The 12,792-nt window shown below is 61.5% G+C and overlaps 1 protein-coding gene across 1 annotated transcript; it reads right to left on the bottom strand.

Annotated features, from left to right (window-relative positions):
* Positions 1-6,823: 6,823 nt before the first annotated feature.
* Positions 6,824-11,668, bottom strand: LOC306816226 (ELAV-like protein 3; the record flags this gene model as incomplete). Its single annotated transcript, XM_079332700.1, is given in 8 exon segments — positions 6,824-7,245; positions 7,347-7,385; positions 8,136-8,352; positions 8,987-9,140; positions 9,349-9,452; positions 9,890-10,080; positions 10,082-10,173; positions 11,660-11,668. Coding segments are annotated over 8 exon segments (1,131 nt in total). The 3' UTR covers positions 6,824-6,920.
* Between the last annotated feature and the right edge of the window lie 1,124 nt (positions 11,669-12,792).

The raw sequence follows: 12,792 nt of genomic DNA, 5'->3' as shown, positions 1-12,792 counted from the left end.
CGCCCCGGGACCCCGCGGACCCCCCACGCAGAGTCACGACAGCGCTGCCCCCCTCCGTTAACCGGGGATTCCTCCCCCGGTATTCCCGGAACGGGGATCCCGGATTTTCCCGTTTCACCCTCCGTTAACCGGGGATTCCTCCCCCGGTATTCCCGGAACGGGGATCCCGGATTTTCCCGTTTCCCCCTCCGTTAACCGGGGATTCCTCCCTCGGTATTCCCGGAACGGGGATCCCGGATTTTCCCGTTTCACCCTCCGTTAACCGGGGATTCCTCCCCCGGTATTCCCGGAACGGGGATCCCGGATTTTCCCGTTTCCCCCTCCGTTAACCGGGGATTCCTCCCCCGGTATTGCCGGAACGGGGATCCCGGATTTTCCCCCTCCCCCCGCTATTGAGGGGATTCCCCTCTGCCCAAAAATTCCCCCCTCCCCAAATTTCCTTTATGGGGATCCCCCTTCTCTGGGTATCCCCCATCCCCCTCCATTTAGGGACCCCCTGCTGCCCCCCAAATCCCAAATTGGGGTTGGGGGGTTTGGGGAGCCCCCAAAGCAGCACCGGGACCCCCCAAACCAATCAGAGCACGGACCCCATTGCAGATTTGGGGCGGGGTCAGGGTTAGGGGTTCAGGGTGGGAATCCCCCCAAATTTGGGGGTGTCCCCTCATCTCCATGACACTGCCACACCGAGGGGGGGGGGGTCACCCCCTCCCACAGACCCCCCCCAAAAAATCTGTGAGGGGGGGACACTCGGGGGTCAGCACAGCTCTCAAATCTGGCACACCCCACAAGGAACACTCCCCAAAAATTCCCCCAAAAATCCCCCCAGAGGGGCACGGGATGGCACGGGAATGGCACGGGATGGCACGGGATGGCACGGGATGGCACGGGATGGCACAGATGGCACGGGAATGGCACGGGATGGCACGGGAATGGCACAGATGGCACGGGATGGCACGGGGATGGCACGGGATGGCACAGGATGGCACGGGAATGGCACGGGATGGCACGGGAATGGCACGGGATGGCACGGGATAGCACGGGATGGCACGGGATGGCACGGGATGGCACGGGAATGGCACAGATGGCACGGGATGGCACGGGGATGGCACGGGATGGCACGGGATGGCACAGATGGCACGGGATGGCACGGGATGGCACGGGAATGGCACGGGAATGGCACGGGAATGGCACGGGATGGCACGGGAATGGCACGGGATGGCACGGGATGGCACGGGAATGGCACGGGATGGCACGGAAATGGCACGGGAATGGCACGGGATGGCCCCTCCCGCCCCCCGGTGCCCCCACCTGCGGCTCCGGTCCCGCCGCTCCGGCTCCTCCTCATGTAGGGAACGGGGGGACCCCAGAATGTCCCGGGGGGCGGCGGGAGCTGTGGGGGGGAGAGGAGGGTGAGGGGGGAGTGTGGAGACCCCCGGTAACCCCGGTAACACCCCCGGTACCCCCGGTAACCCCCCGGTAACACCCCGGTAACACCCCGGTAACACCCCGGTAACCCCCGGTACTCTTTTTCCTCTCTCTGGTTCCCTTTCCCCGTTCCAGGTTCCTGTTTTCCCCTCCCTTTCCCGTTTTCTCATACCCGGTGCTGTTTTCCCATTCCTGGTTCCCTTTCCCCGTTCCCGTTCCCGTTTCCCCGTTCCCGGTTCCCGTTTTCCCCTCCCGTTCCCGTTTTCCCGTACCTGTTGCTATTCTCCCATTCCCGGTGCCCTTTCCCCGTTCCCGTTCCCATTTTTCCCGTACCCGGTTCTGTTCTCCCATTCCCAGTTCCCTTTTCCCATTCCCGGTTCTGTTCTCCCGCTCCCGGTGCCGTTTTCCCCTCCCCGTTCCCGTTTTCCCCTCCCCGTTCCCGTTTTCCCATTCCCGGTTCTGTTCTCCCGTCCCCGGTCCCGTTCTCCCCTCCCGTTCCCGTTTCCCCGTTCCCGTTCTCGTTTCCCCGTTCCCGTTTCCCCGTTCCCGGTGCTATTCTCCCATTCCCGGTGCCCTTTCCCTGTTCCCGTTCCCGTTTTTCCCGTACCTGGCCGCCTCCCGGTCCCGTTTTTCCCATTCCCGGTGCTATTCTCCCCTCCCCGTTCCCGTTTCCCCGTTCCCGTTCCCGTTTTTCCCGTTCCCGGTGCCCTTTCCCCGTTCCCGTTCCCGTTTTTCCCGTTCCCGGTGCCCTTTCTCCGTTCCCGTTCCCGTTTTTCCCGTACCTGGCCGCCTCCCGTTCCCGTTTTCCCCTCCCCGTTCCCGTTTTCCCGTTCCCGGTCCCGTTCTCCCCTCCCGTTCCCGTTTTTCCCATTCCCGGTGCTATTCTCCCCTCCCCGTTCCCGCTTTCCCCTCCCCGTTCCCGTTTCCCCGTTCCCGGTCCCGTTCTCCCCTCCCGTTCCCGTTTTTCCCATTCCCGGTGCCCTTTCTCCGTTCCCGTTCCCGTTTTTCCCGTACCTGGCCGCCTCCCGTTCCCGTTTTTCCCCTCCCCGTTTCCCCGTTCCCGGTCCCGTTCTCCCCTCCCGTTCCCGTTTTTCCCATTCCCAGTGCTATTCTCCCCTCCCGTTCCCGTTTTCCCCTCCCCGTTCCCGTTCTCCCCTCCCGTTCCCGTTTTTCCCATTCCCGGTGCTATTCTCCCCGTTCCCGTTCCCGTTTTTCCCGTTCCCGGTGCCCATTCCCCGTTCCCGTTCCCGTTTTCCCCGTTCCCGGTGCCCTTTCCCCGTTCCCGGTCCCGTTTTCCCCTCCCCGTTCCCGTTTTTCCCGTTCCCGGTGCCCTTTCCCCGTTCCCGTTCCCGTTTTTCCCGTACCTGGCCGCCTCCGGTCCCGCGCCGCTCCCGGTCATTGTCCCCCCTTTGTCCCCCCGTCACCGGGAGCGGCTCCGGTGGCAGCGGCGGAGACGCGCCGGGGGCGGCTCCTCCCACCCCCGGTGTCCCCCTGCCCTGGATAAATATCAAAAATATAAATTTAAAATCATTTTAAATTTTAAAAAGCAGGTTTAACCTGGATTTAAACCCCTCGGATGACGGGAAAGGCGAATTTCGCCTCAATTCCATCCCCGGCAATTGTGAAAATGGAGGATTCCTCCTCAAGGCAAACCTAAAATGAGGGGAAATTGAATTTTTCTTCTCAATTTAAATCCTCCCAAAAATGCTGGACTGACCCGCTGCCGGTTTTCTCTCAATAAAATGATTTTTGGAGGTTTTTGGACACGTTTTTCCCCTTAAAACACAGGATGCTCCGCGATAAATTGTCCATAAGGAGGCTTGTCTCAATTAAAATCCTTAAAAATGAGGGGAAACGGTGAATCCTCCTTATTTTAACCCTTAATTTGACGAAAATACAAGTGTCGCTCTAAAAAAAAGGCACCAAAAGGATTTTCTCTTTTTTATTTAATCCCGAAAATAACGGGAAAAGGGGATCCCCCTCCGAGGGGCACCCCCGACATCTCGGGAAAAATGAAATTTCTTTAAGCTGAGACCTGAAAAATCGCAGGTGGAGCGGGGGGGGGAGATGCTGGGGTGGGGTCTCTTTTTGTGCCCCCCCCCTAAATCCAGTTCCAGGACCCCCAAATTTCTCCGTGCTCCCCCAAAATCCCGTCCCGGCCCCCCCAAAATCTCCCCGTTCAGCCCCCGCCGCTTTACGGCAGTGTGGCCAGCGCGGCGGCGGCGCTTTACGGCGGTGTGGCGGACACAGCGAGGCGGCGGCGCTTTACGGCGGTGTGGCGGACACAGCGAGGCGGCGGCGCTTTACGGCAGTGTGGCATACCCGGAGCTGCTGCGGCGGTTCACGGCAATGTGGCGGCATTTTACGGCAGTGTGGCGAGCTCGCTGAGGAGGCGGCGGCCGTGCTTTACGGCAGCGTGGCGGGAACGGAGCGACCCAGCACTCCACAAAACTCTTAAACCGCCCTTTATCTTCCCCATTTAAAGCACTCAAACCCATGGCAGCATCCAGTACAATGCAATGAACACCCTCAATACCCTCCCAGCGTCTTTAAATCTTGTCTAGCAATCTGAAAACCGCCCCCCAGTGCATCCCGGAGCCCCCAGTCATGTCCCAGTACCTCCACAGCGCCCGCAGTGCCTCTCCAGTTCATCCCGGTAATTCCAGGGAAAACGAAGCTTTTGTGGAGAAAAGGTGTTTAAATGGAGAGAGAAAAGCTTGGGGGTTTGGATTTTTTCTGTTTGTGTGATGGGAAAAGGGCAGGAAATGTGAGGGGAAAAGGGCAGGAAATGTGAGGGGAAAACGAGTGGGAAACGTGATGGGGAAAAAAAGCGGGAAAATGTGAGGGGGAAAAAGAGAGGGAAATGTGAGGGGAAAATGAGCAAGAAAATGTGAGGGGAAAATGAGAGGGAAAACGTGAGGGGAAAAGGGAAAATGTGAGGGGGAAACGAGAGGGAAAATGTGAGGCGAAGAAGAAAAGGGAAATGTGAGGGGGAAAAGTGAAAACATGAGGGGGAAAAGAACGGGAAAATGTGAGGGGAAGAAGAGAGGGAAACGTGAGGGGGAAAAAGGGTGGGAAAACATGGGGAAAAGAGAAGGAAAATGTGAGGGGAAAAAAGCAGGAAAATATGATGGGAAACGAGAGGGAAACGTGAGGGGGAAAAGAGCGGGAAAATGTGAGGGGAAAAAGGGAAAACGTGAGAGGGAAAAAGGAAAATGTGAGGGGGAAAAGGGCAGAAAATATGAGGGGAAAAGAGCAGGAAAATGTGAGGGGGAAAAGGGAGACTGTGAGGGGAAACGGGAGAATGTGAGGGGAAATAAAGCAGGAAAATGTGAGGGGGAAAAGAGAGAGAAACGTGAGGGGAAAAAGGGCGGGAAAACGTGAGGAGAAAAAAAGAAAATGTGAGGGGGAAAAAAGTGGGGAAATGTGAGGGGAAAAGAGCAGTAAAACGTGAGGGGAAAAGAGCAGGAAAATGTGAGGGGAAAAAAAAGAAAATGTGAGGGAAAAAAGGGAAAATGTGAGGAGAAAAAAAAAAATGGAAATGTGAAGGAAAAAGGGCGGGAAACATGAGGGGAAAATGGCCGAGGGTCCCTCAGCCGTTCAGCCCCTGCTGGATGCCCCCTCCTCACCAAAACCACACACGTTCTTTGCCTTTTAAAATTTTATTGAATTTTCCATGAAAAATACAAAGAGTGGAGTCCAGGGGCGGGGCCGGGGGGTCCCGGTCCCCTCCGAGGGGTCCCGCAGTGCCTCAGGGGGTCCCTGGGCACGTTTTGTCCCCGCGTTGGGCCCCCCAAAAACGGGCCGGGGCTGAGGTGGGGACCCCTTATTGCTACTGAATTGGGGGTCCCCTGGCCCCCCTCCCCAAAATTCCATTGCTGGATCCCTGGAAGAGGGGGTGGGGGGTCAAGAGTTTGGGGGGGGGGGGGGGCTGGCGGATCTGGACACAAAAAGGGTGGGGGGGTCGCTCCTAAATATTTATATTAATAATAATTAAAACTACAAGAAGCTTCACACAGGCACGACACAAAAAAACCAGGAGCTGGGAGAGGTTTGGGGAAGGGTCTGTGGGGAAAAAAGAGGGTCCTGGGGAGTGCCAGGATGAGGGAAAAGCAGGGAAGAATAGGAAATAAATGGGAAATAAACCACTGAAAAGTGAGAAATTATCCCGACGGCGAAGGGAAAATAAATAAGAATCGCAATAATAATAATAATAACAATAATAATAATAATAATAATAATAATAACAACATCAAGAATAATTAAGAATAATTAAGAATAATAACAATGATAAGGAGTACGGGGGAACTCATGGGTTTTTGAGGTGGGGTTCCGCCCTTTTTTTTTTGGACAGGAGGCTCCAAGTGGCCAAAACTCCAGCGAGTGGAGTAATTTGGGGCAAAAAATGCCCATTTTGGAGAATTTGGGAGGGGAGGGGGGGAAAGTGTGACAGGACACATCCCCTCCCTCCCAGTTTTGGGGGTACCAGAGGAATCCCTGGAATTGCAGTGCCACTGACCCCCCCAGACCTTGCCTTGAGCACTCTTGGGGTTCACAAGCTGCTTCCAAGGAGCTTGGGGAGCACAGAACAGGTTCTCACCCCCTCTGCAAAGGCGATTCTGGGGATTTTGGGGGATATTTTTAATATTCTGCTATAAAAATAGATGGATTTGGGTGCGTGGCTCCCGAGGAGTCAGCACTCCCTGCGTCACTCACGCCCCTCCTTACCTGACAACGGGTAACACATCGAATTAAACACGTGATTAATCCTTGTTTTTGTTCTTTCTTCCCCAAAACTTCCTCCCCCTCCCCCAAAAAAATGAAGGAAAAAAACATGGAAAGAAGGAGAGAGCGAGAAGACGCCCCCCATTCCCCCTTCCCTGCCGGAGTCCTGGAGTGGAGGGAAGGGGGGGCACAGCCCCCACCTGGACACACCTGGATCAGGTGAGGGGGGCACCGCTCCAGGTGGTCCGGCCACTGCCAGAGTGATGGGGTTTGGGGTACCCGGGGTGGAGAGGGGGGTCCCAGGTGTGTCCACAGTGTCCTGGGGGGTTCTCCAGGATTTCCAGGACCCCTCCCAGTGCCCTGGAGCACCTGGAGGAGCCCTCAGGATGCCCAGCAGGGACAGGTGAGGGTGTCCAGGTGTCCAGGCTGTGCGTCAGGTGTGTCCTCAGTGCCCGTGGAGGGGGTCTCCAGGTGCGAGGGGGGCGAGGGGGGGGTGTCCCCTTGGGGGTCTCCAAGGTCTCCAGGTGTGGCTCTCTCCATCCTGGACACCCAGGATGTCCTTGGTGCCCAGGACCTAAATCTGGGGTTCTCCATGGCGCTCATTTGGGGGGCCTTGAGGTCTCCAGGATGCGTTTGGTGCTCATGGGGGGGGGGGGTTCGCGGGGCTCCCCAAAGTCTCTCCCCCCAAATTCCTCCACGGGCGCCTCACACCCCCACCGGCCGACAGCGGTGACGGCAGACCCCAGCCCCAAAAAGGGGGGACACCAACCTCAAGCCTTGTGCTGCTTGGTGGTCTTGAAGGACACCTGGAGCACGCGGTCGCCCAGGCGGTAACCGTTGAGGCTGGCGATGGCCATGGCCGCCTCCTCGTAGTTGGTCATGGTGACGAAACCGAACCCTTTGCACTTGTTGGTGGCGAAGTCCCGGATCACCTTGACGTTGGTGACGGCGCCGAAGGGCCCGAAGAGCTGCCACAGGACGCTCTCGTCCGCCTCCGGAGCCAGGTTGTAGACGAAGATGCACCAGCCGGGAGCCGGCGTGCCCAGCCCCACCCCGGCCAGCGCCGGCACCGCCTCGATGGCCAGCGGGGAGAACCTGGGCAGCAGCGACAGCGGGCTGGCCCGGGGTCAGGGCGGGGCTCCGCGGGGAATTTGGGGAGGGGCGGCGGGGAGTGGGAAGTGGGGAGGGGGCGTTACCTCTTGACGCCGTAGGCCACGTTCAGCAAGTTGTCGAGGCTGGAGGGGACAAGATGGAGGAGGATTGTGAGGGGAAGGGAGTGGGAAAGGGAGGGGGAAAGGGTGGGAAATGTGAGGGGAAAAAGGGAAAACGTGAGGGGAAAAGTGTGGGAAACGTGAGGGGAAAAGGGCGGGAAATGTGAGGGGAAAAGGGAAAACATGAGGGGAAGAGAGTGGGAAAATGTAAGGGGAAAAGGGCGGGAAATGTGAGGGGAAAAGTGTGGGAATGTGAGGGGAAAAGGGTGGGAAACGTGAGGGGAAAAGGGCGGGAAATGTGAGGGGAAAAGTGTGGGAAACGTCAGGGGAAAAGGGCAGGAAACGTGAGGGGAAAAGGGCGGGAAAATGATGTTGGTGGGGGACAGCGAGGGGTGTCCCTGCTCCCAGAGGGGTCCTACACCTGTGCCCACCCCCAAAATCCACCCTCTGAGGACAGCAGGGATCCTTGGGGCTTCTGTTCCCTCCCTTGGACCGTCCCAGGACCCCCAGTGCCTCTGTTCCCAGGGCTGACCCACCCCTCCAACCCACCAGGACCCCCGTTCCCAGTGATATCTCACCCCCCCACCCCCCCAAGACCCCCATTCCCAATGATATCTCCACCCCCCAGCACCCCCCGGACCCTCATTCCCAATGATTCTCCCCCCCAGGACCCCCCCTCGCCCCGTTCCCAGTGATTCTCACCCCCCCTCGCCCCCCCAGCACCCCCCGGACCCCCATTCCCAATGATTCTCCCCCCCCAGGACCCCCCCTCACCGGAAGCGCTGCGGGGGGGGGTGCAGCGCCCCGTACCGCCGCGCTCCGGGGCACAGGCTCAGCAGCGCCCCCCCCGATTTCTGCCCGGGCGTGTTGGCGAATTTGACCGTGATGGGCTCGGCCGCCCCGAGGGGCTTCTGCCCGTGCAGCCCCCGCACGGCCTCCTCGGCCTCCACGCGCTTGTCGAAGCGGATGAACCCCACCCCCCGCGACACACCTGCGCAGGTGAGGCGGGGCTCAGGGACACGCCCCCCTCCCAAAACCTCCTCCCTTCCCGCCTCACGGCAGCCGGGAATGTTCCTGACCTGAAAGGGATGGCTGGGGGACCCCCACAAGGGGAGTTCCACCCTCCAGGACTCATCCCCAGGGATGTCCCACCCCCAGAATCCCCCAGGATTTATCCCCAGGGATATCCCACCTCCAGAATCCCCCAGGACTTATCCCCAGGGATGTCCCACCCCCCAAAATCCCTGTACCCCTGTTCTCAGGGATGTCCCACCCCCCAAAATCCCTGTACCCCTGTTCTCAGGGATGTCCCACCCCCCAGAATCCCTGTACCCCTGTTCCCAGGGATGTCCCACCCCCCAAAATCCCTGTACCCCTGTTCCCAGGGATATCCCACCCCCAAAATCCCTGTACCCCTGTTCCCAGGGATATCCCACCCCCCAAAATCCCTGTACCCCTGTTTCCAGGGATATCCCACCCCCCAGAACCCCCCAGGACTCATCCCCAGGGACCCCCCATCACCCCCCAGGATTATCCCACCACCCCCAGGATCCCCAGCACTCTCAGCACCCCAACCCCAGCTGACGCCCCCCCTCCCCAGGTGTGCTGGGCACAGGTGCACACACCTGTCACCTGGTCCACGAGGATGCGGGAGGTGATGATGCGGCCGTACTGCGAGAAGAGCTGCTCCATCTCCTTCTGCCCCATGGCCTTGGGCAGCCCGCTGACGTACAGGTTGGCATCGCGGATGGAGGCCGAGCTGGGCCGGGCGTACGACACCTGTGGGGACAGGTGAGGGTGGGGACCCCCAGGGGCGCCCACCCACCCACCCTCTGCACCACACAGCACCCCCTGAGTGACCCCACAGTGCCACCCTCTGCCCCAGAGCTGTCCCCCAGGTGCCACCCCCCCCCCCCAAAACCCTCCCCAGGTGCCACCCCCTGCCCCAGAGCTGCCCCCCAGGTGCCACCCCGTGTCCCCATGTCACCTTGATGGTCTTGGTCTGCAGCTTGAGGCCGTTGAGGGCCCCGATGGCCCTGTCGGCGTCCCCGGCCTCCACGTAGTTGACGAAGCCGTAGCCCAGGCTTTGTCCTGGGGCAGCATGTCACTGTCACCAGGGGGTGGGGGTGGCCCTGTCCCCTGTGTCCCATCCCTGTTCCCACCCCTCTCCCCAAAATCCCCACCCATCCCACCAGTGGGTCCCTGTGTCCCCATGGATTTGTGTCACCATGGACATGGTGGCAGTGAGGGGACACCGAATTGTCCCTATTCTGGTGGTCACAATCCATCCCTGTCCCCACAGCTCCCCATGTCCCCTCTCCCCATGTCCCTGTGTCCTGTGTGTCCCACACCCCATATCCCCTGTCCCCCAGGTGCCACCTGCCTGTCCCCATGCCCTGTCCCCATGCCCTGTCCCTGTCCCTGTCCCCTGCCTGTCCCCATGCCCTGTCCCTGTCCCTGTTCCCCCAGGTGCCACCTGCCTGTCCCCATGCCCTGTCCCTGTCCCTGTCCCTGTCCCCTGCCTGTACCGGTGACCTTGTCCCGGACCAGCTTGCAGGACTCGATGTCCCCGAGGCTCCCGAAGAGGCTCCTCAGCTCCTCCTGGCTCATGGACTGTGGCAGGTAGTTGACAATCAGGTTGGTTTTGCTGTCATCTGTCACCGGGGGGGGACCCGGGGGGGCCCCGTTGGGCAGCGCTGCCGCCACCCCCCGGGCCTGGCACGGCCACCACGGGGACGGGGACGGGGACGGGGCCGCAGCCCGATGGCCCCGCGCTGCCGGGAGCCTGGGACTCCACCGTGCTCAGGATCTGCTGAGGGGGACAGGGGGGTCACAGGGCTGCCACAGGGGCTGTGGGGACAGCGAGGGGACAGGGATGGCTGGGACATGGGGACAGCGAGGGGACAGAGACAGCAGGGACATGGGGACAGCGAGGGGACAGGGACAGTGAGGACATGGGGACAGTGAAGGGACATGGGAACAGTGAGGGGACAGAGACAGCGAGGATATGGGGACAGCGAGGGGACAGGGACGGCTGGGACATGGGGACAGGGATGGATGGGACATGGGGACAGTGAGGGGACAGGGACGGCTGGGACACGGGGACAGGGATGGCTGGGACATGGGGACAGTGAGGGGACAGGGACAGTGATGGGAAAGGGACAATGGGATTATGGGGACAGTGAGGGGACAGCTGGGACCTGGGGACAATGAGGGGACAGTGACAGTGAGATTATGGGGACAGTGAGGGGACACGGACAGCGCGGACATGGGGACAGGGACAGCAGGATTATGGGGACAGTGACAGTGGGGACATGGGGACAGGGACAGCGGGATTATGGGGACAGTGACAGTGGGGACATGGGGACAGGGACAGCGGGATTATGGGGACAGTGACAGTGCGGACATGGGGACAGGGACAGCAGGATTATGGGGACAGTGACAGTGGGAACATGGGGACAGTGAGGGGACAGGGACAGCGGGATTATGGGGACAGTGACAGTGCGGACATGGGGACAGGGACAGCGGGATTATGGGGACAGTGACAGTGGGGACATGGGGACAGTGAGGGGACAGGGACAGCGGGATTATGGGGACAGTGACAGTGCGGACATGGGGACAGGGACAGCGGGATTATGGGGACAGTGACAGTGCGGACATGGGGACAGGGACAGCGGGATTATGGGGACAGTGACAGTGCGGACATGGGGACAGCGGTGGGACAGGGGCACAGCGAGTTGCTGAGGCCGGGGAGGGGACAGGGACACGGGGCGTGGGGACAGGGACGCGCCGGGGACAGCGCGGGGACAGCGGCAGCGGGAGGCGGAGCCACCGGACGGGGGGACAGTGACACCCGGGTGGGGCCATGGGGGGGGACAATCCCCCCATTGTGCGGCAGCGCCCCCGCCCCTTCCCCCCTCCCCAATAGCGCGGGGTGGGTGACAATGGCCCTTTGTCACCGGGCGATGGGGACACCCGGGGCCACCAGCCACGGCCCCCGGGGGGAGGCGACACGCGGGGACAGCGACACACGTGTCGCGTGTGACCCCCCCCCACCCCAAAACCAGCGGCGCTTTTTGGGGAGGGGTCCCCGCCCCTCCCTCGCACACGCGTGTCCCCGCAGGTGCCACACGCGCGTGACGCCGCGTCCCCACCCCAGCGTGGGGGGGACACGAAAATGGGAGCGGGGACGGGAATTTGGGGAGGGGGCAGCGCGGGAGGATTGGTGGGGGGGTGTGGGGGGGATGGAAGATTTGGGGGATCCCCGCAACAATCCCCCTCCCCATCCCCATTCCTACCGTCACCATCGCGCGGCCGGGGGGGGGGCGGGGGCCCCGCACGGCCCCGGGGGCTCGGGGGGGGCCCGGGGGTCGCTCCGGGGGTCGCGGCGGCGGCGGCACCGGCAGCTGCGAGCGGCGGCCCCGTCGGTCCTTTAAACGTCCTTGGGCGGGCGCGGGGCGGGGCCCCCCAAAAACCGCCCCCCCCCCCCCTTTCCCCCCCTCCCGAGATGGTTCCGTCCGCGCCCCCCCTTCCTCACAAAGGTGGGTGCGACCGCTTCCCCCCCCCCCAAAAAAGAGGTGGGTCAGCCCAGCCCCCCCCCCAATCCAGAGGTTGGAGAAGCCCCCCGAGACCCCCCAAAGCCCCGCCCACGGCAGGCGGAGGAGGAGGAGGGAAGGAAGAAAGAGGGGACGGAGGAGGAAGGATGAGGGGAGGATGGAGGAGGAGGAGGAGAGAGAGGGAGGAAGAGGAGGGTGATGAAGGCCGCGCACGCCCGCGCGCAGCCGCCGCCGCTTCAGCACCGCGGACAGCGCCCGGAACGCGCCCGTTCCCCCGAATTTGGGGAGGGGGGCGGCACCGAGGGTCCCCCCAAATCCCCACCGGGAACCCCCCCCTCGCCCCCCACAGAAGCAGCAGCACGAAAAGTCCTGATTTTAATGGATTTCCCCCAAAATGCCCCAAAGCCCCTCCAAGGCTCAGGTGTGCCCAGGTGGGCGCGGTGACGAGCGAGAATGAGGAAATAAATAAAAGGTGAGGGGGGGGCACACACAGGGACACCCCCCAGCTGAGGGGGTCCCCAGGAGGGGCTCAGGTGCTCAGGACCCTCCCCAGGTTGGTTCTTCTTCACCCCCAGGTGCAGCCACAGGTAAATCAGGGGGTGCTGGCGAGCAGGTGGGGGCCCAGGTGAGTCCAAGAGGGCTCAGGTGAATCCACATGAGTCCGGTGTGGCCCAGGTGAGTTCAGGGGGAGCTCAGGTGAGTCCAGAGGGGACCTCAGGTGAATCCAGGTGAGGCTCAGGTGAGTCCAGAAGGGCTCAGGTGAGTCCAGAAGGGCTCAGGTGAGGTCCAGGAGGGGCCCAAGTGAGTCCCAGGTGACCCAGGTGAATCCAGGGGGGCTCAGGTGAATCAGAAGGGGCCCAGGTGTGTCCAGGTGA

Source organism: Erithacus rubecula (genome assembly GCF_903797595.1).
Source record: "Erithacus rubecula genome assembly, contig: scaffold_449_arrow_ctg1, whole genome shotgun sequence".
Lineage (NCBI taxonomy): Eukaryota > Metazoa > Chordata > Aves > Passeriformes > Muscicapidae > Erithacus > Erithacus rubecula.
This window is presented reverse-complemented; position numbering and strand designations above follow the sequence as displayed.